At 41.9% G+C, this 25,496-nt stretch overlaps 1 protein-coding gene across 1 annotated transcript in view; it reads right to left on the reverse strand.

Annotated features, from left to right (window-relative positions):
* The window catches only part of METTL16 (methyltransferase 16, RNA N6-adenosine), a 32,164-nt gene that overhangs the window by 4,868 nt on the left and 1,800 nt on the right, over positions 1-25,496 (reverse strand). Inside the window, exons 3-8 of the mRNA XM_048819293.2 lie at positions 16,705-16,845; positions 13,035-13,150; positions 10,868-11,010; positions 7,742-7,811; positions 3,041-3,130; positions 102-275 (exon numbers count right to left, since the gene is read on the reverse strand). Coding sequence (XP_048675250.1) covers positions 102-275; positions 3,041-3,130; positions 7,742-7,811; positions 10,868-11,010; positions 13,035-13,150; positions 16,705-16,845 — 734 coding nt within the window. The remainder of the gene's footprint in view (positions 1-101; positions 276-3,040; positions 3,131-7,741; positions 7,812-10,867; positions 11,011-13,034; positions 13,151-16,704; positions 16,846-25,496) is intronic.

Below are 25,496 nucleotides of genomic sequence, written 5' to 3' on the forward strand. Positions count from 1 at the left end.
TGTAGAGAACAGCAGAACTTCATAATCACTACTTTAAAAAAAGTTTACATTTATGACCGAAAGCAGGATGTTGTTCTAACAGGTAACGCTTAATACTGTACCTTCAGATCAGTCAGTATTTTTTCTATCCACTTTGTAACCACCGCTATGCCTTCAACAGCATCCCAGCCCATAGCTGAAGCCTTGATGGATAACTCTTTGATTGTGGATGCCAACACTATAAATGTAATTGGCTTCCGGGGCTTTTCTAACTTCCTTCTTTTAGAGGGAGGAGACTGAAAAAAGCAACAAAACAAACGAATTACAAACAAATACTGGAAGTGTGCAATACTAATGGGACGGTTTTAACACCCAGGACACAGAGTCTGCATCATACCAATGTCAGTATAGTAGAACCCTGTTTATCCGATCCTCCCTTAACTGACTCTCCACATTTACTGAACAACCAGGACTCCAGGCCAGAAGGTGGTGATCTCTCCTGTGGCCGCTAGATGGCACTGCAGCATGGCATTTTCCAATTCCCATGTTTACCCAGAGTTTTGATTATCTGAGCTGGCTCGCATGCCAATTAAACTGGCTAGAACGGGGTTCTACTGTAATACCATGTACATTCACTGTCATGGCCTGTGTATCACTTAAGCCCTGAAGAGGTTTTAAGTAGGATTTAAGAGGTGCATATGCTTTGTACTGGCCTGCTGCACAGGGGTGAATTTTACCTTAAGTTATTAGAAAGAATCAATTATGCTTTCCTTCAGCTGCCATCTCTCAGATTATTAAAAGTATTTCTCTTGGTACTACATATGAAGCCACTAACATTTTGATTCTGATCACACACAGGTGTATCACTGCATCTCTCTTGTAAAATCAGTTACCACAAACACCTGTGCAAAAACTACATACATATGAATCTAAAAAGGAGAAGCAGGCTTTGATTTAATATAGATACATAAGTGAGTGTAAAGACCTGGATATTTTCAAATGTTCATAAGGGGGTAACTTTTTGCAGCTAAATTCTTATTTAAGCACTGAAGTGGAAGTGGCCTGATTTTCAGGGAACCTGCACCTCACATTAAGCCCATCAGAAGGCCTTGCTGACTTGAGTTCTCTATAGAGAGGCTTGGCAGAATTAATTTTTTTTTTAATATAAATTTGACAGATATTGATGTTTATTTTTAAGCTTTTTTAATTTTTATCCATTTAAATTTTCAGAGGCATGGAAAATTATGGTGGGGTCAGACAATTATTAATGACAGACATTGAGACTCAAAATGTTAAAGCTTTATGACCATAGGAAAAAACAAACTTCACCAATGTGAGACTGACAATATCCTGGAATACTCTGAACAAGCTTTATGGAAACAAGTTAAACCCTACTGAATTAGGGTTAATGCCTTTGGTGTAAATTGTGTGCATTAATGTGACATTGTATGTATTTCCATGGGACGGGTAAATAGAAAAACAGTAGGGAGTAACTAGGCAAATTCACTCAGGTTGTAACATCCCCAGAGAAGCCACCTCCCTGGAAAGGTGCACATATACTACAGTTGAACACCAGAGTTACGAACTGACCAGTCAACCACGCACCTCATTTGGAATCGGAAGTACACAATAGGCGGCGGCAGACACAAAAAAAAAAACAAATCCAGTACAGTACTGTGTTAAACGTAAACTACTAAAACAACGAAGGGGAAGCAGCATTTTCTTTCCATAGTAAAGTTTCAAAGCTGTATTAAGTCAATGTTCAGTTGTAAACTTTGACAGAACCACCATAACGCTTTGTTCAGAGTTACAAACAACTTCCATTCCCGAGGTGTTCGTAACTGAGGTTCCACTGTAGCTCAAACTGGATTCTTCAAGTCCAACAGACAAAGAAAGGGTTTCTGGATAACTAGCTTGGTTTTAAATTGGCTCATGACCTTCTTCCTGATCCAGCAAATGGACAGGAACCCTGGTCCACAGAGAGCCGCAATCCTTAGGGTACGGTTGGAAGGACTGGGCCTCCTGAGGCCTCATAATACTGGCTTGTGATGAACTGGTAACCACAAGATATCCCCCTTGGGTAGGGGATTTGAAGGACTGCTCTGGTCAGAATCCATGTTAGGGTTGGGGTTAACTCTGGCAAGCTTATTAGCATGTGCATGGGTCCTTTTCTTGTTTTTAAATGTGTTTTCTCTGTAATGCTTTTTACCTTATCAAATAAGCTTGCATTGGAAGTGCTTTTTACTGTAGCAATTGCACCTGTTAACTGTCTCTAAAGAGAATGGAAGCAGGATCTTGTCAGGCAACCAGTCTCTGCTGCAGATAACAGCGTAGGCAGGGAACTGTGAAGTCTGGAAATGCCCCAGTTAGAAAGGAGAGGGATGCGTTTCTTCAACCAGGAAAGGCAACACCTGGGGAGCTGAAGGCCTGAGTGTGGGTGCCCTTGCTGGACCTGAACTGTAACAAATGTGTCAAAATATATCAAATAAATATCCTTAAACCAAACTAATATTTTTTCAAGCAGTATTTTTCTTACTTTGCCTATCCGTAAATTTTGATCATCAAAATATTTTTTCATCAGTTTGTGCGTATACAGTGGAATCACAGAATATCAGGGTTGGAAGAGACCTCAGGAGATCATCTAGTCCAACCCCCTGCTCAAAGCAGGAGCAATCCCCATTTTTTGCCCCAGATCAACTTAACAGCCTCCTCAAGGATTGAACTCACAACCCTGGGTTTAGCAGGCCAATGCTCAAGTTTATCGACATTTACTGATAAAAATCTAATTCTGCCAAGCCTATCTAAAGGTATGTTTTGGGTTTGATACAAACATCAAGCGACATGTAACGGATGGATGGGGGGAGGGGCGCCAGAACAAGGTTCTAACTGGCTATGTTGCAGGTTTGTACTGCCATACAGGAAATGCAGCTCAGACAACAATTGTACCCTATACTCTAGGTTGAAGGGGGATAGTTGTGTTGTAGAGCAGATACTTGTTAAACCCACCCCCAAATAAAGCGTAGATGACCATGAAAAACAAACCAAAAACAAAGGCACTTACAGGCACTCTGACATCATCATAGAAACTCCACGCCAGAGCCCACCTCATGGTACGGCCTTGACAGAATTCAGTGTGGGTAACTTTAGGAACCTATGTGAAGGAGAAACTTGGTCAGGCAGTCATTAACTTTCATCTCTTGTTAATGAAGTGTCATTCGTTTTACACACGTATTAGTCTAACTTCAGATATAGGTTATAAAATTAAGGTTTTGAACCAACAACGTCGAAGTGAAATTTATCACAAAGAGCTTTACCAAGAGTAAAATAGGCAATTTAAATCCACCTTTAATCCCTAAGAATTCAACGCACTTTAGGCACCATGGTATAACAGAATGCGAACAGGGTAGACTAGGGAGAGCCCAAATTCTAATTCCAGCTCTGCCTCTGACATACTGTATTGTCTTGGGCAAACCACTTTCCTCCACTTCTGCAAAATGGGAATACTGCAATATCCCTATGAGGTAGCTATGGTAGCACCCTCTTCCACCCTCTACCACACAAGGTAGGAGACCCCACCATCTCCTCGCCTGTAGGTGGCCTATAAAAGAACTCATGCTTCCCTGGTGAAGGAGAAGGAATATCCCATGTACACACATGTACCCTTGCATTTAAGGAGATCAGCAAGACAAACCCTCCAGTACTTGTTTCATGCCATGGGGCTGAGTGCTTGGGAACAGAAAGGCAGTAACTCTAGCCTGAGAGACTCAGTGAAATAACTGGGTGTAGAAAGCATGAGCATGAGCTCATGGAGGTGAATGATAAGGGTTAGTTTTCTACCAAAAGCATTAAAAACAGGGTGGAATCTGATTCAAGCTTGTGTATGAACATAGTGAATTTAAACATATTTTTAATTGTTTGTATTTAATTCTAAGTAAGAGAAAGGAAAAAACCCTAGTATTGCATACTCTTCTTCTCTCAGATAATAAGCTCTTCACAGAAGTGGTCTTATTTTTATTTGCATTCCTGTAACACCTAGAGGCCAACCAGGCCAGGCCAGAGATGCAAGTGACAGTGTCTTTCCCAAAAAGTTTACAAAGCTAAAGAGACAAAACAAACAGGTGGATGAGACGCAAGGGTGGAATGAAGGAAACAAGATGAGAGAGAATATGCACAATTTTTAACCAATGAAAAGCAGTAATCACAGTTTGTCACCTGTCCAGCCACTATCTGGTTGTACTTTCCTGCAAACATTACAGAAGAGGTGAGTTCTGAATAGATGAATTCTGATGGATTCTGACTGAGCACATTTCCCACTTCCCACATAAGCACTTATCAGAGTAGGGTTTTAGGGGCTGGCATCACCGATGGAGATAAGGTGGGTATGAACCTTACTGTAAGATAAAAGGTCAGATAGGGCAGAATTAGGTTGTGAAGGGCTTTGAGAAGTTTGAGTCTGATACAGTGGAATAGGGGAAGCCACAGGAGGAACTAAACACAGGGTGACAGTGCGTTGAGCCAACATGATCTCAGCAGCAGCAATCTGAACAGATTTCAGGGAAGTGAGGCTGCAGGCGTCAAGGCTAGAAGAAAAGGAAATTGCAGTAGTCAAGACATGAGAAGATTACAGCGTGGACAAGAGTTTTGCCAGGGTGGGCACAAAGGAGGGGTCAGATTTGGAGATGTGCAGGAAAACACATGATTTAGACCAGGGTTCTTAAACAGGGGGTCACGAGCTGTCAGCTTCCACCCCAAATATTACTTCACCTCCAGCATTTATAATAAGGTTAAATATATATTTAAAAAAAAAGTGTTTTTAAATTTATAAGGGGGGGGCGCGTCACACTCAGAGGCTTGCTGTATAAAAGGGGTCACCAATTCAAAAATTTGAGAACCGCTGGTTTAGACACAGCCTGGAAGTATAAGCCAAAGAGGGCTGAGTCAAAGACGAAGCCAAGATTACAAGCTTGAGCCACAGAGAGGATGGTCACGGAGTCCCTAGTGATACAGAAGCAGAGAGAGGGAGGGTTTGAGGGAAGACCAGGAATTCCATTTTGGTGATGTTAAGCTTCTTGTGGATGTCCAGCCATCAACTGGAGATGTAGAAAGATGGGCTGAGATTTCAATATGGAAAGAGCGCGAGAGAGATTTGCCAATCATAGAATATCAGGGTTGGAAGGGACCTAAGGAGGTCATCTAGTCCAACCCCCTGCTCAAAGCAGGACCAATCCCCAATTTTTGCCCCCGATCTCTAAATGGCCCCCTCAAGGATTGAACTCACAACCCTGGGTTTAGCAGGTCAATGCTCAAACCACTGAGCTATCCCTCCCCCCCAATATGGCATTCAAAATCGTATTTGTGCAAGAGATCCAGAGAAAAAGGTAAAAAACAAAGAGGGAGCCAAGAACAGAGCCCAGAGAGGGCAGGATTGTGAGAAGAGTAAGATCAGCAGTGTCAGAGGCAGCCAACAGGTCAAGGATGAGACAATGGAGTCTGAAATCTGACCAGGAAGAGGTCATTAGAAACTTTGGTGAGAGCCATTTCTGTGAAGCATAGAGGGTGGAAGGCATGAAATTAGACTGAAATAATGGAGTTATAGGAAAGGAATTAGATGTGACTATCTGAAGCACCTCACTTCTTCAGATCCCTTATTTTAGTGCACTGCATCTTTGCAGTCAGAAGCAGCCTTAACAGCCCATGTATTTTTAGAAAATAATTTCCAAGTCTTTTAAAGGATTTATTAGCATGTAGTACAAGTCATGTCTTCCATGATTTTCCATTCATCTCCCCTCAACACACCCATTTAAATAAATTCTACCCTGGGAGAAGATGCCACTGTGACAAGCCACCACCCCCTGCCACACACATTCTTCAGAGATATTGTCATGATATGATTATGGCATAACTAAGATGTATTTTATACAATTAGGTCGTGGGAGGTATCATTGAAAAAGTTATGATTTACTGAATATTATCCTATTTGTATGCTGTATTTTTTTTTAATCTAAAGTTAGGAATATTGACTATACATCAGTACCACAGAAGTGTTTGCACCTGGGGAACACCCACCAGACAAAATGCAATCAGTCTGGCTGGCTAGCTGGGGACAAGTCAATAGACCATTAGGCAGAACAACAGGTCTTTGAATATTCTAATCTCCCACCTTCTCGAGGAGCTTTCCAGGGATGCTACAAACAGCCTCTGACCCATGACTGCTTCAACACAGCAGGATCATGTGATCAAGTCACCTGGTACTGGACTCTGATAGAATACCAGTATTTTTCCAAAAGGGGAGGGGGGGGGAGAGAGAAGAGAACCACCCTGGAAAACAAAGCGCTCCTGACATATGTAAAACCTATTTAAGGCAGGGGAGGGAAATAATCAAGGTCATTCTTCACTGACTCTACCCCAGGATGACAACTGGAAACGTCTAAGAAATAAAAAAGGGGTGGGTGGGGAGAAGAGGACTGAACCCAGACTGGGAAGGTGTCTGGCCTGTGAAAGAAATACCTGGAATTTTAAGCTGTAAGCAAGAGCAGTTTGCCTTCAAGAATCTGTGCAATCTGCCTAAATTAACATTTAGGGTGAGAAATTACTATTTGTAAGCGGCTTCTTTAGTATCTTAAGCTTAGTTTGAGTGTTTGTTTCATTTGATAGGTAACCTGCTTTGATCTGTTTGCCAACCCTTATAATCACTTAAAAATTTATCTTTTGTAGTTCATAAACTTGTTCTTGTTTTCTCTAAAACCAGTTTGTGGAATTCATAACTGGGGGGCAAAAAGCTGTGCATATCTTCCTCCACATTGAGGGAGCAAATTTTATGAGCTTATGCTGTGGAGTTCTCAGTGCAGTGCAAGACGATACAATTTTGGGTTTACACTTCAGAGGGGGTGTGCACTTGAGTGCTGGCCAGTTCCTTAGCTGAGCTTTCCCAAGAAGAACTGATCTCAGTGTCTTTCAGCAGCTGTATGTGCCCCTACCTGTGTGTGTGCTGGAGGCTTGAGGGTTTGGCTCAGCAGGACAGTGTGAGGGAGCCCAAGCTGGCGGAAAAGGCGAGCTCAGTGATACTCGAGTTCCAAGTGGCACCCCGGGGGAACCCATCACAGCCGCCAGAAACATTTTTTGCAGGTGTGAATTCTGCTATCTACTCCTTGCTAGTGGCACTTAATGCTATACATCTCACTGTTTGGGAAAATTCTATTGCTGCCTACCTCCCGCATGCCTGTGTGTTAAGTGGTGGTGACTTCCACTGAATATATACAGCATTGCTCAGACTCTCCTGCTTCTAAGGGAACCCACTGAGACATGGCTGTGAGTGGAAGGAGTAAGACACCTGATCCTTAAAACACAAGGAGCCAAATCGATGATTTTTAGACTTATCAGAACACTAAGTAACTTACCAATGAGGACTCTTGATATCTGTACTGTCCTCATATTGAATTAATTAGAGCCAATACATTTGTAGCATAAAAATTAACTGAGGAAGAACAGCTCTTGCAAATTCTCAAAAATTCAGTGCTGAAAACATATGAGAAGGCACTACATTCTCTTAAAAGAGGTTTAATCCCTGCTTTAAGTTCAAACTCTGCTTAACCTCAACTTTGGAGTTGCTACCAGCGCCTCCATAATACAAAAGCACCTTCCAAAGAACTACAGTTCAGTAACTTGTAAGAAACCTCTTTTTAGGGGACAAAAACAGGCAACACAAATGCACAGTATCAGGAAGCAGTATATGCAACCCTAGTGTATTTGGAGACAAACTTACCCCCTGGATTCGAAGTTCCTCTTTTAATGGAGCTAAACTGCATTTCTTTCCCAGCATGCAGCTGTACCACCTGTGGACAACATTTTACATTAAGGGGTTTTAGAAACAGTTCAACTGAAAATGGCAACTAACTGCAAAGGGTTCACATCAGAGGTCTTCAAGCATCACAAGAGGGGAAATGCTCCCCAGTTAAAAATAGTGGCAAATCCACAATAGCAATATGATTTGAGCAAGTGGATAAACTAGGAGACCAAGGAAATAAATCCTTGGAAAAGAAATCCACCTGGATTTTTTCAATATTAGATTTTGGGTAAAATTTTTTAAAAGTTTCTCAGCAACTCTGTCCCATTTTCAAAAATGGGAAAGTGCTTTAGAAAATAGTACCCTTTACAATAATTTGTTTCAAACTTTCAATTTTAACTTTCCAAGGAATAGAAAGAGAAGATGACAGAAGCAAAACAACAGCTTTTGCCTGAAAAAAAATAGACCCACTCCCTGGTATCTCTGCCTATTAGAAATCTAGAAGTATTAATTCTCCCAGTTTCCAGCTCTCTAAATCCACATCTCACCAGTGGGCAAACAGAAGGATGAGAGCAGAGAGATTACCCTGCTTCTGGGAGCTCACCATCTCCTTTGGATACAGGTCTCACAGACTCTTCCAAAGGCAAAAGTCTGTGTTCTTCAGCAGGATTTCCCAAAATTCCTTTATGGGCACTTGCACAAAATAATTTAGGAGAGGTGTTGGGCCCCAATGAAATAATTTGTAAGTACATTGTTAAAACTTTGTACCCAGAGAGTTTTCAATTACTGAAATGCAATACTCTACATATTTTAAGCAGCTTCTTTGAGAGATAAAAATGCTTTAAAGTGATCATGGGTAGAAGTATGAGAGATAAATAAAACCAGTTTTCATGCAGCATTGTGAAGAATCTAATAAAACCAGAATTCAATTGAAAATAAGATTAATAGATTTTTTTTTAATAAGGCCAAAAGGCACCACTAGTAGTCTGACCACCTGCATAATAGGCCAGAGAATTTTGCTAATTAATTCTTGCATTAAGGCCAGTAACTTCTGGCAGAACTACAGCACATCTGCAAATCAAGATCGGATAGCTTTCCCCAAGACTTCAAAATGCAGAAGTATCTACCACAACCCACTGGTTCATTACCCTGTTGGGAAACATGAAATGGAAAAAACATGCACTTTTTAAGATTCAGCTTCCAGTCACTGAATCATGTTATGCCTTTGTCTCCAAGAGCTGTAATATTCTAGTTGAAAAAAGAAGCTATCAAGTTCTTCCTTTGGCCAGCAAGTCTCAGTCTCCTATGTAAAGGGCAGCTCAACATTCTGGCCATTTGGTTGAGTTGTCTCTAGCAAAGTAAGACCAGAACATAGCATTAAGTCAATTTTTCTGCCGTGAGACTCCCCAGAACAACTTATTATATTAAATAGCAGCAACAAAGTTGGATGACTTTTCCAGATTTTGGAAACACAAGGCATTAAAGATAGATGCCTTCATCTAATTAGGCCAACAGAGGTACACCTGTCCTCCAACTCCAGCTCTTTTGTACCAGAAGCCACCAGACAATGGCTGTTAAATCTTTGTTTTCCCTTACTAAAGTGATCTTTCTTGTGGCATTCATCTCTACAAGAGGGATCAGTGAGTATAATGCCTTGTCAATCAATGAATCATCTGTTTCCTGACAACATGGTACTACAACCATCTCAGCTAAAGCACGACACCTTCATATCACCTGTCCCAAGCGGCTCTCATTCTAAAAAGGAAAGTTGGCACTGCCTAGATGGCTGTAGCACCGTTAAAATTGCTCCTGGATAGGTCAAAGTCTCTCAAGAACTTGAACGTTTTCTTAATTTCTTTTGATGACAAGAACTTTTTTTTTTGGAAGTCTTTAGACCTAGCTCCTATTGGTCTGAGCTACTTTTGAATCTTAAGAGAAGTGTTATCAGCCTTCCAATAAGAGTACATTCTACAAGACCTACTCCCACTTCTTGGACAGTAAAAAGTGAGCATCTTGTGAAGAGGTCTGCAAAAATGCAAACTGGGCAACTCTTCATTCTTTTTCGAAGTACTACAAAATGAGTATGTTTTAATATAGCCAAACAAGCAATAAAGACTGTGGAGCATACTTTCAGGACTGTATCCTACAAAGCAGGCATTCTAGAAAAAGGTAGTTAGCTGCCTGAACATGAGCTCCCAGTGCATTATTCTGGCTATAAGAGCTAATTCGATCCCCAGGTATATAAATGGGAATATCAGACTGGAGAAGGAAGGCAATATTACCTCTGTATATGGCACTGGTGAAGTCATTAGAATACTATGCCCAGTTCTGCTGTCCACACTTGAAAAGGAAGTAAAAAATATTGGAGAGTTCAGAGAAGAACTGCAAGAATTTATGGTCTGGAAAAATGCCTTACTCTGAGAAACTAAAGGACCTCCATCTATTTAGCTTGTTAAAGAGAAGGTCTAGCAGTGACTATCATTTGCCGACACAAAGAGGAGATTTGATACTAAAGGACTTTTTAACATAGAAGACAAAGGTGTGACATGATCCAATGGCTGGAAGTTTAAAATCAGCATTATTCAAACTGGAAAAAAAACAGATGCAAGTTTTTAATTGTGAGGGTGCTAAATCATTGGACAGACTACCACAAGATGTGAAATCTTCCTTCCCATGGTGTCCTGAAATCAAGACGGGTCTCTTTTTAAAAGACATTCTACTTCAACTGCAAGTTGCAGGACTAGATGCAAGAATCACTGAGTGAACTTCCTTGGCCTATGTTATGTACGAAATCATACCAGATGGTCATAATAGTCCCTTCTGCCCTTAAAAAAATCTATGAATCTGAAGGGGAGAACAGCTGTCCTCTCCTCAAATTTTATGTATTAACTCTGTTCCTTGGACATGAGATAGATTACAAATGTGTATCAAATGAGCTAGTGGACTTCCTTGACCTATGGTTATTAAAAAAAAAAAAGATGATTTTGTCACATAAATTGGATTTTCATCCAAAACAAGAAGGCCCTCAGTTAAAGTCCCTTCCGTGTGATTCCCACAGCAGGGTGCAGGGAGGAGGGAAGTTTCCTTAACAACCCCAGCCCTTACCGCAATCTTTTTTTAAGCTGCAGACTATCATGGATAATTCTTTTGACAAATTCTAGTTCTCCCCCTTCAGCCATGATCTCTGTGATGCCCCCAGTGTTCACAGAGCTGGGAGGGGGCCGTCGAGGATTTCGAGAATTTACTCCCTGGACAGGAAAGAAAGTGTTTGAAGTTTAAACCATTAATGAACAGTATAATTCCTTAAACCCTGCTGTCTCCCTCACACTCTGCCATGTAGTAACACTATCAACACTGCACTCCATCCCTATATGGGGGAAATCCTAACATATTTTTAAACTTAACAATGTAACGGTTATTACTCCCTGTCTGTATCCATCTATTGTATCTGATTTTATACTTAGATTATAAGCTCTTTGGGGCTGAAATCATCTTTTTGTTCTGTGTTTGTAGGGAACTCAGCACAATGGAGTCTCGGTCCTCAACTTGAGCTCCTAGGTGGTACGGTAATCGAGCAAAATCTATATAGTCACAGCTACAGCAAAGAGTTAGCAATATATCGATGCTATACAAGAGTAACATTAAACATCTGGTTCCAAAGCACCGTAGGACATGGTCATGTCAGAAAGTTACAACCCAATGTTTAAATGTAAAATTATTTAGCTAACACCACTTCTTCCCCAGCTTTTAGAAATACAGAAGTTGTCACTATAGAGATCAAGATTCTAAGTTTCTTACTGAGTCTAGAGTCAGGGCTTGTCTATACTGGCATGCTAAATAGGTACCACTGCGACTGATGCAGCGGCGTCAATTTAGTGGGTCTGGAGAAGACACAGTAAGCAGATGGGAGAGTGCTCCCGCTGACTTTAGTACTCCACTTCCCTGAGAGGCAGAACGTAAGTTGGGGAGAGACGCTCTCCCGCCAATATAACATGGTGTAGACACCACGTTAGGTCAAGGTAAGCTACATCGCTCAGGGGGGTGATTTCTTCACTCCCCTGAGCAACGTAACTTGTATCAACTTAAGTGACAGTGCAGACCAGGCCTCAGACTGGTACCGCAATAGCGAAAATGAGTGGTATGACATCGACATACTAGCACAGGGGTGGGCAAACTTTTTGGCCAGAGGGCCACATCTGAGTATAGAAATTGTATGGCAGTCCATGAATGCTGACGAAATTGGGGGTTGGGTGCGGGAAGGGATGAGGGCTCTGGATGTGGGTGCGGGCTCTGGGGTAGGGTCAAAAATTAGGAGTTCAGGGCGAGGGAGGGGGCTCCAGGCTGGGGTGCAGGAGGGTGCTCTGGGCTGTGACCAAGGGGTTTGGAGGACAGGAGGGGGATCAGGGCTGGGGCAGGGGCACAGGAGGGTGGCAGGGGTGCAGACTCCGGGCGGTGCTTACCTCAAGCAGCTTCCGGAAGCAGCAGCAGCAGCAGGAGGTCCCCTCTCCGGCTCCTATACAGAGGAGAGGCCAGGCAACTCTGTGCACCGCCCCATCCGTAGGTGCCTCCCCTGCAGCTACTGTTGGCCACAGTTCCAGGCCAATGGGAGCTGTGAGGTTGGGGTGGGGGTGGTGTGTGGAGCCCCGGTTACTCCTATGCATAGGCACTAGAAGGGGGACATGCCGCTGCTTCTGGGAGCCACGGCACGTGCAGAACGGGGCAAGCCCCCGGCCCTGCTCCCCGGCTGGAGTACTTGAGCAGGGCAAGCCCCGGACCCAGCTCAAGGGCCGGATTAAAATGTCTGAAGGGCTGGATGCGACCCCCGGGCCGTAGTTTGCCCACCCCTGTACTAGCGTCACTGCGGCCCACCAGCTCCTTTGTTCTACCATTACGGGAGGCACACTAGCACCAGGTCCATGGTGACTGCCTACTCTGTGCTAAATCTATTGGAGAGAGACCATCTGAATACCACTAATGGAAGAACGCCACAGGTCAATTCCTACTTCAGAATTAAAAAAACAAAACTCATTTAAGTTAATCTTTTACAAATTGCTGACTTGGGTGGGTTTTTCAATGTTGCTTTTTTAAAAAATAATCAAAAATTATACAAATATACATATATGAAATGACAGCTTATAAAACTCAGAGACATGAGGTTTTTCCACAGTGAGCCTTCAAACACTTTAATCTCTTGAGGTATCATTACCCTCCCACCTGTTAAGAAGGGCAAAAGTACGTACAACAGTCAGTCAATCTAATCAACATACTGTACCTTGGCTTCCAACTGGTTGGCAAAAAAGGGAGGGTTGCACATGCAAAAATCATAAATGATCTCAGATTCCTCTTTTAGTGCATCCATTAGAAGGGTCTTCTGTGGCACTTTAACCACTAGCAGAAAAAGGAGGATATTTATTGATAAGGAATTAAAATTAACTCTAGTGTTACATAAGTATTTTTAACACTTCCTTTAGAATATAATTAACATATTATACAACCAATTTATCAACATACTACACTGCAAACCAACTTTAGGTTCATCTAACAAAAGAAAACGCACATAAACAGCTTTTCTTATAACCAATATCATAGAATTAGAAGCGTTATTTTCAGAGCAATAGCAGGTGCTCCATAGTTACAGCTGAAATTGAATTTTCATTATAAATCTTATTTTGGCCCCTCAGAAAGCAATGGAGCTGCAGCTAGCGAGAGATGTTAAGAGTAACAAGAAGGGTTTCTTCAGGTATATTGGCAACAAGAAGAAAGCCAAGGAAAGTGTGGGTCCCTTACTGAATGAGGGAGGCAACCTAGTGACAGAGGATGTGGAAAAAGCTAATGTACTCGATGCTTTTTTTGCCTCTGTCTTCACTAACAAGGTCAGCTCCCAGACTGCTGCGCTGGGCATCACAACATGGGGAGTAGATGGCCAGCCCTCTGTGGAGATAGAGGTGGTTAGGGACTATTTAGAAAAGCTGGACGTGCACAAGTCCATGGGGCCGGACTAGTTGCATCAGAGAGTGCTGAAGGAATTGGCGGCTGTGATTGCAGAGCCATTGGCCATTATCTTTGAAAACTCGTGGCGAACGGGGGAAGTCCCGGATGACTGGAAAAAGCCTAATGTAGTGCCAATCTTTAAAAAAGGGAAGAAGGAGGATCCTGGGAACTACAGGCCAGTCAGCCTTACCTCAGTCCCTGGAAAAATCATGGAGCAGGTCCTCAAAGAATCGATCCTGAAGCACTTACATGAGAGGAAAGTGATCAGGAACAGTCAGCATGGATTCACCAAGGGAAGGTCATGCCTGACTAATCTAAATCGCCTTCTATGATGAGAGGTTTCAGAGTAACAGCCGTGTTAGTCTGTATTCGCAAAAAGAAAAAGGAGTACTTGTGGCACCTTAGAGACTAACCAATTTATTTGAGCATGAGCTTTCGTGAGCTACAGCTCACTTCATCGGATGTATACCGTGGAAACTGCAGCAGACTATATACACACAGAGAATATGAAACAATACCTCCTCCCACCCCACTGTCCTGCTGGTAATAGCTTATCTAAAGTGATCATCAAGTTGGGCCATTTCCAGCACAAATCCAGGTTCTCACCCCCTCAACCACCTCCCAAAAACCACACACACAAATTCACTATTGTGTGTGGTTTTTGGGAGGGGGGTGAGAGAACCTGGATTTGTGCAGGAAATGGCCCAACTTGATTATCATGCACATTGTGTAGAGAGTTGTCACTTTGGATGGGCTATCACCAGCAGGAGAGTGAATTTGTGTGGGGGGGTGGAGGGTGAGAAAACCTGGATTTGTGCTGGAAATGGCCCAACTTGATGATCACTTTAGATAAGCTATTACCAGCAGGACAGTGGGGTGGGAGGAGGTATTGTTTCATATTCTCTGTGTGTATATAAAGTCTGCTGCAGTTTCCACGGTATGCATCCGATGAAGTGAGCTGTAGCTCACGAAAGCTCATGCTCAAATAAACTGGTTAGTCTCTAAGGTGCCACAAGTACTCCTTTTCTTTCTATGATGAGATTACTGGTTCTGTGGATGAAGGGAAAGCAGTGGATGTATTGTTTCTTGACTTTAGCGAAGCTTTTGACACGGTCTCCCACAGTATTCTTGTCAGCAAGTTAAAGAAGTATGGGCTGGATGAATGCACTATAAGGTGGGTAGAAAATTGGCTAGATTGTCAGGCTCAACGGGTAGTGATCAATGGCTCCATGTCTAGTTGGCAGCCGGCGTCAAGTGGAGTGCCCCAGGGGTCGGTCCTGGGGCCGGTTTTGTTCAATATCTTCATAAATGATCTGGAGGATGGTGTGGATTGCACCCTCAGCAAATTTGCGGATGATACTAAACTAGAAGGAGTGGTAGATACGCTGGAGGGCAGGGATAGGATACAGAGGGACCTAGACAAATTGGAGGATTGGGCCAAAAGAAATCTGATGAGGTTCAATAAGGATAAGTGCAGCGTCCTGCACTTAGGATGGAAGAACCCAATGCATAGCTACAGACTAGGGACCGAACGGCTAGGCAGCAGTTCTGTGGAAAAGGACCTGGGGTGACAGTGGACGAGAAGCTGGATATGAGTCAGCAGCATGCCCTTGTTGCCAAGAAGGCCAATGGCATTTTGGGATGTATAAGTAGGGGCATAGCGAGCAGATCGAGGGACGTGATCGTTCCCCTCTATTCGACATTGGTGAGGCCTCATCTGGAGTACTGTGTCCAGTTTTGGGCCCCACACTACAAGAAGGATGTGGATAAATTGGAGAGAGTCCAGCGAAGGGCAACAAAAATGATTAGGGGTCTGGAACACATGACTTATGAGGAGAGGCTGAGGGAACTGGGATTGTTTAATCTGCAGAAGAGAAGAATGAGGGGAGATTTGATAGCTGCTTTCAACTACCTGAGAGTTAGTTCCGGAGAGGATGGTTCCAGACTATTCTCAGTGGTAGAAGAGGACAGAACAAGGAGTAATGGTCTCAAGTTGCAGTGAGGGAGGTTTAGGATATTGATATTAGGAAAAACTTTTTCACTAGGAGGGTGGAGAAACACTGGAATGCGTTACCTAGGGAGGTGGTAGAATCTCCTTCCTTAGAAGTTTTTAAGGTCAGGCTTGACAAAGCCCTGGCTGGGATGATTTAATTGGGGAATGGTCCTGCTTTGAGCAGGGGGTTGGACTAGATGACCTCCTGAGGTCCCTTCCAACCCTGATATTCTATGTCTCAAAACTGATAGTCTAGGTCTGAAGCAGAGAGAGTTTTTCTAATAAATTTGAAGTCAACTATATGTGGAGTTCCAGAATTATTACACCCTAAAAATAGATCTTCACAGTTGAAGTTTTAATTTTCTTCCATTTTATTTTTAATAACGGGAAGAAGGGATAGAGAGAACTTAGTTTACCAGATTCTTCCAGATCTTAGACCCATACAAAAAGGGAAATCCATATACAAAAAGGAGGGGGCATCTGAAGGAGTGCAGGGCAGAGGCTGTACAAATTGATTTGGGGACAGCATTCCACACGTATGGGGCAGCATGAATTCTGTCATGTTCATATCAAATGTTACCTATCAGTGTTTTGTGCATGCATCTGCAACCTTAACTTCACTTCAAAGATTTCTGTATGAGATTATCATAAATATTCAGAAATCTGATTAGTCATATGCATCAAAAATCTAGAACTGTCCAGGCTGGTTTATAAGAGTGAATTGGGTTTTTTGTTAAGTTTTTGGACTAATTGTGGCTGTCTGATTTCAATGGGGATGGTCTAGCAACATGTGGTTACTCTTTGCTACACCAAAATCAGGGTAGCATATATTTGCAGGACTGTAAATCCTCATTAGCCACTGAACAAGGCAAAGATACATCATTATATCTGGTTTAAAACAGGAGAAGTGGAAACATCACAAGGGAACGAAAGCTAATGAATGATTATTATATGGTACCTTTTATAAGATCAGATAAATTATTCTGTTCCACATTTTTCTTTGCATAATTGAAGCACATATCATCCACTTCTGTTGCTAGGAAATACCAGCCATTCAAAGTAGCTCCAAGTAATGGATAGATACAAGATGCCCCTGTACCTGCAGCAAATAAAAAAAAGCCTAGATTAGCAAAAAAAAGTAAAGCGTCAGATTTAATTTAATAAATAATCACACAGTGTATGGTGTGCATTATTCTATTGTTACTCACAGCAATAAATTTCAATATTAAAAACTAATCAACATTTTACCCAACAACAAGTAGATACCCCTGTATTTTCTAATTAAAAAAACAGAACATTTTCAAAACATCAATTTATTTTGCAAAACATTTCACTTATACCAGGACTAACGTGGTAAATCAGAGACTGAATATTTTCCTTCAGCAGGTTTTTTGTTTGTTTTAAAACAGGAGTGAGTAACTAATTCAGACACTAGTGACCAAGTATATTTCTACTTATTCAGAAGACTTAGAGAAATTACAAAAATATTTATGTTCTGCATTTCTTCAATCTACACTGATTACTTCGCTTTAGTGACTGTATGACTGCACCAATTATGAGAAGAGGAACTGTTTTTCCTTCAGACTTGGTTATTTCTTAATGTTTAAAGTTTTAACTAAAAGTTGATTCCCAAGATAAACTACACAAAGAATAAAAGCCAGATACATAGTTTCTGATAGGGAAGAGAAATACGTTACACAGCACATTATGGTGACCAAAGTGACTCATCACTGTACAAGCGATGGAAACCCTACATTACTTATTACGAAGAATTACTGAAAACATGCAGAGACTAGTTTGTGGCAAAAGACTTTGACTGTGCCCTCAAACCATTGCTTAAGAGTGACCAAAACACAAGATACAAGAAAAAATGACTCTTACAGCTACCAGATTCTCATAAAGAACTGTAATTGGTAGATGTATTAAGAGAATGACACCAGAATGAGAGAGAGAGATTATACTTTTTCATCTGCTAGTAAAGTCCTACTCCAATATAGATTTTTTTTAGAAACACACAACAGTAACGTTGGAGATGCCATATTTTTTAATCACAACCTTATCTGAACAATTATCAGTAGTTTTGGGTTTCTGACATAAACAAAGCATTGAATGTTTTACAACAAGATAAAACATTTATATAGGATTATTTCCAAAACAACAACACAGGGAAAGTAACTGCAACTACTCTGGAAAGCGGGTAAGATAATACTGCAAGGTAAGTACCTCAAGAGAAGCAGCGCGGGCCAAGGGATGTGCTGGCCACCCTTCTCGCAGCCCCCATTGGCCTGGAGCGGCGAACCATGGCCAGTGGGAGACACAATCAGCCGAACTTGCAGATGCAGCAGGTAAACAACTGGTCCGACCTCCAGGGGCTTTCCCTGAACAAGCGGTGGGCCAGCTTTGAGAACCACTGGTCTAGAAGATACCATCAGAGATGCTTAGTTTTGCAGTTCTCAAACTGTGGATTTATGTCTCCAGAGAGGACATGCTTATTAACAGCAAAAATGTTTTAAAATAAATATATAGAGATGAGAAATGACAGACCTCAACCCTGTTGTCACTCTGCAAATTTGTGTATACAGAGTCAATCCCTTACCTCTCTCTAAAAGTGCAAAGTTTCAAAAAGTTCAATGATGGTTGAGGGCGAAATAGATCTGGACAAGGAGAAAAAGTCTGGAGATAAATGTGAGAAGGGAGGGACAGGCAGTAGAAACAAAAGTGAAACCGTTTGAGCAGCATATTCCAGAAGTCTTGAGGTCTTTCTGAGTGTAGCCTTCATTGATTTGAGATCTACCATGCCATTCTCTCACTAGAAGGGAAAACCTATAATGGCAGCAGGCCATAAAAGAGACCCAGTTTCGGAATATTTTAATGTACTTCCTCTACCTGTGGGTAAGACAGGCACGCATCCAAAATGCAAACAGTGCAACAAAGAAATGCAAGGCCTGGTTGCCAGAATGAATCAACACCATGAGAAGTGCTCCTTCACAGGAGGAAGCAAAGTGGAAGATGATGAAAGGAACATTTCTGAACATGCAGGATCTTCAGGTTGGTAAACTTTTTTTATTTCATACTTCTCTCTTAAGGACTGCCTGTCTTCCTTCCAGACTATTCTTGAATTCTCATGTTTGAGCAAAAAAATAGTTGTTACTTTATGGTTCTATCATTTTAGATGCAGTTGTGATAAAAAATAAATAGCTGAAATAGGCAGATCTTCCTTTTACAATTTCACCTTTAAAATAGTACTGAGTGTCAGTGAATGCAATGAGTAATACTAAATGAGCAGTATGGTATTAAATAACTGCATTGACTTATTTTGTTTAGGAGAATCCATCCTCAACATACAGGATTCTGAAGACTATCCACCTTCAAGATCACCCTCATTTTCTATAGTTTCAGAGTTATCTGCCAATGATAGTATTTCAGTCACATCATGTATGTCACATGACCACAGTATAGCACCTGTATCAAAAAGAAAAAAAACCTCCATCATCCAGAAACAACCATAGATCAGTTTGTGATAAGAACCAGCAGATTACAAAAAGAGGCAATTGATGAAAAAATTGCCCCGTTTGTTTATGCAACATACTCTCCTTTCTGTATGATTGAGAACCCACACTTCATTAACACGGTTCAGTCATGAAGGCTAGGATACAGTCCACCCTATAGAGCAGATGTCACAGGCAAATTGCTGGATAAAGTGAATGAAAGAGAAATTGAGCAGTGTGCAAAAGGTCTAGAGGGTAAAATTGTTAACCTGAGTCTTGATGGGTGAAGCAATGTTCACAATGATCCTGCCGTATGTGCTTGTGTGACAACAGAAGGGAATGTCTTCCCTACAGAAACAATTGATACATCAGGAAACGCACACGCAGTAGAATATTTACAAGTAGCAGCAAAAAGCTAGAACTGTGGAAAAAAATTCAAATGTCTAGTACACAGTTTGGTCACAGACAATACTACAAATGTACCCAAGATGAGAAGAAGTTATTTAGAAGAGAGTCCCAAGCTAATAACATGCAGTTGCTCATTTGATGCATCTCCTAGCCAAAGACTTCAGTGTTCCACAAATAAAGGCTAATGTTCTTGAAATTGCAAAATGCTTCTGTAACAACCACTTTGCAGCAGCTATTCTGAAAAGTGTGGGAAGAACCAAGCTAACGCTCCCACAAGACACGGGACGGAACTCAGTAGTGGACTGTTTTGAGCAATATATCAAGAACTGGCCTAAATCTGATGACGATAGTTTGTGAATAAAATCATGAAAAAACAGATGGCACTGTCACAGCCAAAGTTCTCAACACTGGGCTTAAGAGAAATGTTGAACACATGCTGAGTACCCTGAAGCCTATTTCTGTAGCCTTGAACAAAATGCAGGGACATAGCTGTTTTATTGCTGATGCTGTTGAAATTTGGAAGGAACTGAGTGAGATCTTAAAAAAGAGAAATATGGAATGACAGAGTTACATTACAAGCATTAAAAAAACAAATGGGACAAGCACTATCTGTGACGTTATTGACATGAACTGTGACCCTATAGATCATTGTTGCACCCAAGGTCCTATAGTTGCACCAAATCTTGTACAAAGGTGGTCAAGTAAGGTGTCTATGAAAAGGTTGTAATTTGCTGGTTATGATTATGCTGTGTGTATCATTTTTGTATCTGAAGTTATGATATTGGCTATGTACTTGTATCTCAATGTGTTTGATTCTGAAGTAGCATCAGTGAAGCATTTAGTCAGCTTCTTGAGAAAGGACTATTCTGAGGAAGTGCCCAATCAAGAAACAACTTAACTGACAATGGACCTTGGGAGACTCCAATCCACATGTGAGGAGCCTTCCTGGGAATGTTCAAGGTAGCATGTGAGTGATGGCTGCTCTATCTGTAAAGAAATGAGTCATGCATTGACATGTGACTTGCCCATGTGACTCCAAACTCCATCTTGCTGCTGTGATTTTCGACAGTAAGAACAAAGGGGTGTCCTTCTAGATGGCAGAGGATACAAAAGGCCCCGGAATCCTCTCCATTTTGTCTTCAATCCTGCTTCTGACCACTGGAGGAACTTTGCTAAAAACTGAAGCTCTGAACAAAGGACTGAATGACCCATCCAAATCTGTAGATGTACTCCAGAGACTTGATTTGAGCCTCCAGTTTATTCCACCACTGCTATAAGCCTGAACCAAGAACTTTGCAAAGGTTATATGTACTTGAATCCATTTAACCAATTTTAACTCTCATCTATATTTCTTTCTATGAATAAACCTTTAGATTTTAGATTCTAAAGGACTGGCAACAGCGTGATTTGTGGGGAAGATCTGACTTGTATATTGACCTGGGTCTGGGGCTTGGTCCTTTGGGATCGGAAGAACCTTTTTTCTTTTACTAGGGTATTGGTTTTCATAACCATTCATCCCCATAATGAATGGCATTGGTGGGATACTGGGAGTATCTGAGGGAACTGCTCGTATGACTTCCGGTTAGCCAGTGGGGTAAAACCGAAGTCCTCTCTGTTTGGCTGGTTTGGTGTGCCTTAGTAGTGAAGGACCCCCAGCCTTGGGCTGTGACAGCCCTGCTCTAAGCAATTTGTCCTGAATGGATACTCTCAGTAGTGTCCCACCAGAGACTGCTTTGTTACGCTATCTCCAGCTCATTTTCTTGCAAATATGTTGTGAAGAATAAGTATTAAAGTTATAACAACCAACAAGAATGCACTTGTATATAGAAATCCATGATTAAATAGAGTCTTCCTGACTAGTAATTTAAATCAGTTTGATTTAAACCAAATCAATGCTGACAAATACAAAATAAAGTCAATAAATTGTGGAAAAAGAAACATTAATTTAGACAAGACAACACAGTAACTAGTAAATGCCAGGAGAGCATTGAATTCACTGTTAAGAGAAAGTGAAGTGGATACTGAAATTACTAAATAGAAACCTTGAGAAAAGCATGAATTTTAGCCTTCTTTCAAAGATGAAATGCTAAGAGACAAGATATGAATCAAATAATGTTGGACAGATCCAGAGACCCCATATACTTTTCTCAATTTGGTAATGTGCTTCCACCAGCGCAGGACTACTTTCAAAAAAAAGAATTCTTCCAAAGTATAAAGGAAAGATTTAACTAATAACAAAACCAAGAAGGAGTACAGATGCTAAACTATAACAAAATGTACCTGTCCAGACAGATTTTAAAATATTTGTATAGAACCTTTAAAAACAATAACAAGAAAATCTTTAACTGATTGGATTAAGCAGTAGATAAATCAGAGACCAAAAAGGTTTTACTGCTGGAAGACATCTGACAAATAATTTAGGGAAAGATTTTTTGTACGTTTGATCTCTGTAGATATAGAAAGTCTGAAGAGATATCAATATGCGATTTTACTAGTATTTTCCTTGACTTCTCTTTAAATCCCCTTTGTAATTTAGCACCAAAAAGGGCTCTGAATTGAAAAGTCATTTGACATTAAAGAAAGCAAATGAGACCCCCGTGAGAGGGGAGGGCTCCTGCCTCATACTGAGAAAGGGAGACAATCAATGAGTTATCTCAAGTGCCTATACACAAATGCAAGAAGCCTGGGAAACAAGCAGGGAGAACTGGAAGTCCTGGCACAGTCAAGGAATTATGATGTGATTGGAATAACAGAGACTTGGTGGGATAACTCACATGACTAGAGTACTGTCATGGATGGATATAAACTGTTCAGGAAGGACAAGCCAGGCAGAAAAGGTGGGGGAGTTGCATTGTATGTAAAGGAGCAGTATGACTGCTCAGAGCTTCAGTATGAAACTGCAGAAAAACCTGAGAGTCTCTGGATTAAGTTTAGAAGCATGAGCAAAAAGGGTGATGTCATGGTGGGAGTCTGCTATAGACCTCCAGACCAGGGGGGATGAGGCTTTCTTCCGGCAACCAATGGAAGTTACTAGATCGCAGGCCCTGGTTCTCATGGGAGACTTCAATCACCCTGTTATCTGCTGGGAGAGCAATACAGTGGTGCACAGACAATCCAGGAAGTTTCTGGAAAGTGTAGGGGGACAATTTCCTGGTGCAAGTGCTGGAGGAACTAACTAGGGGCGGAGCTCTTCTTGACCTGCTGCTCACAAACCAGGAAGAATTAGTAGGGGAAGCAAAAGTGGATGGAAACCTAAGAGGCAGTGACCATGAGATAGTCGAGTTCAGGATCCTGACACAGGGAAGAAAGGAGAGCAACAAAATATGGACCCTGGACTTCAGAAAAGCAGACTTTGACTCTCTCAGGGAACTGATGGGCAGGATCCCCTGGGAGAACAACATGAGGTGGAAAGGAGTCCAGGAGAGCTGGCTGTATTTTAAAGAATCCTTATTGAGGTTACAGGGACAAACCATCCCGATGTGTAGAAAGAATAGTAAATATGGCAGGCGACTAGCTTGGCTTAACAGTGAAATCCTTGCTAATCTTGAACACGAAAAAGAAGCTTACAAGAAGTGGAAGATTGGACAAATGACCAGGGATGAGTATAAAAATATTGCTCGGGCATGCAGGAGTGAAATCAGAAAGCCAAATCACACCTGGAGTTGCAGCTAGCAAGAGATGTTAAGAGTAACAAGAAGGGTTTCTGCAGGTATGTTAGCAACAAGAAGAAAGTCAAGGAAAGTGTGGGCCCCTTACTGAATGAGGGAGGCAACCTAGTGACAGAGGATGTGGAAAAAGCTAATGCACTCAATGCTTTTTTTGCTTCTGTCTTCATGAACAAGGTCAGCTCCCAGACTACTGCACTGGGCAGCACAGCATGGGGAGGAGGTGGCCAGCCCTCTCTGGAGAAAGAAGTGGTTCGGGACTATTTAGAAAAGCTGGACGAGCACAAGTCCATGGGGCCAGATGCGCTGCATCCGAGAGTGCTCAAGGAGTTGGCGGATATGATTGCAGAGCCATTGGCCATTCTCTTTGAAAACTCATGGCAATCGGGGGAAGTCCCGGACGACTGGAAAAAGGCTAATGTAGTGCCCATCTTTAAATAAGGGAAGGAGGAGGATTCTGGGAACTACAGGCCAGTCAGCCTCACCTCAGTGCCTGGAAAAATCATGGAGCAGGTCCTCAAGGAATCAATTCTGAAGCACTTACATGAGAGGAAAGTGATCAGGAACAGTCAGCATGGATTCACCAAGGGCAAGTCATGCCTGACTAATCTAATTGCCTTCTATGAAGGGATAACTGGCTCTATGGATGAGGGGAAAGCAGTGGACGTGTTGTTCCTGGACTTTAGCAAAGCTTTTGACACAGTCTCCAACAGTATTCTTGCCAGCAAGTTAAAGAAGTATGAGCTAGATGGACGATAAGGTGGACAGAAAGTTGGCTAGATTGTCGGGCTCAATGGGTAGTGATCAATGGCTCCATGTCTAGTTGGCAGCCAGTATCAAGTGGAATGCCCCAAGGGTCGGTCCTCGGGCCGGTTTTGTTCAATATCTTCATAAATGATCTGGAGAATGGTGTGGATTGCACTCTCAGCAAGTTTGCAGATGACACTAAACTGGGAGGATAGGTAGATATGCTAGAGGGTAGGGATAGGATACAGAGGGACCTAGACAAATTAGAGGATTGGGCCAAAAGAAATCTGATGAGGTTCAACAAGGACAAGTGCAGAGTCCTGCACTTAGGATCGAAGAATCCAATGCACAACTACAGACTAGGGACCGAATGGCTTGGCAGCAGTTCTGCAGAAAAGGACCGAGGGGTTACAGTGGACAAGAAGCTGGATATGAGTCAACAGTGTGCCGTTGTTTTGGGATGTTTAAGTACAGGCATTGCCAGCAGATAAAGGGACATGATTGTTCCCCTCTATTTGACATTGGTGAGGCCTCATCTGGAGTACTGTGTCCAGTTTTGGGCCCCACAAGGATGTGGAGAAATTGGAGAGAGTCCAGCGGAGGGCAACAAAAATGATTAGCGGACTGGAAAACATGACTTAGGAGGAGAGGCTGAGGGAACTGGGATTGTTTAGTCTGCGGAAGAGAAGAATGAGGGGGGATTTGATAGCTGCTTTCAACTATCTGAAAGGGGGTTCCAAAGAGGATGGATCTTGACTGTTTTCAGTGGTAGAAGATGACAGAACAAGGAGTAATGGTCTCAAGTTGCAGTGGGGGAGGTTTAGGCTGGATATTAGGAAAAACTTTTTCACGAGGAGGGTGGTAGAACACTGGAATGCATTACCTAGGGACGTGGTGGAATCTCCTTCCTCAGAAGTTAAGGTCAGGCTTGATGAAGCCCTGGCTGGGATGATTTAATTGGGGATTGGTCCTGCTTTGAGCAGGGGGTTGGACTAGATGACCTCCTGAGGTCCCTTCCAACCCTTGTATTCTATGACTCCATGACCCAGCTACCTAAAAAAATACAAGCAGAAGTGAGAATCTGGATTCAAAAAGAGTAGATTGATCAAAAAGCAACACTAAAATTTGTTACTGTGCAACATGTAAGGAATCTGATTCACGTGTGCAAAAGCACAATCAATAATAAGAGTAAAGAATAACGTACCACCCTGCACACCTCAACTCAAAGCTAGGAAGCACTGCAATCTAATGTTAAATTACTTGAATTAAAAGTTTTCATTTGATTACACTCACAAACTCAAGAGCAGATCTTTTTCCAATTTATTAACCAACAGCACAATTCAATATAATGAATAATTTAAGTTCAGGAGAGTTCAAGGATAGGAAAGGTGGAAAGTAAAAAGGTGTTGCATGTCAGAACTGAGCTGCATTTATTCACAAGT

The sequence above is a fragment of the Caretta caretta genome, chromosome 1 (genome assembly GCF_965140235.1).
Source record: "Caretta caretta isolate rCarCar2 chromosome 1, rCarCar1.hap1, whole genome shotgun sequence".
Classification (NCBI taxonomy): Eukaryota; Metazoa; Chordata; order Testudines; family Cheloniidae; genus Caretta; species Caretta caretta.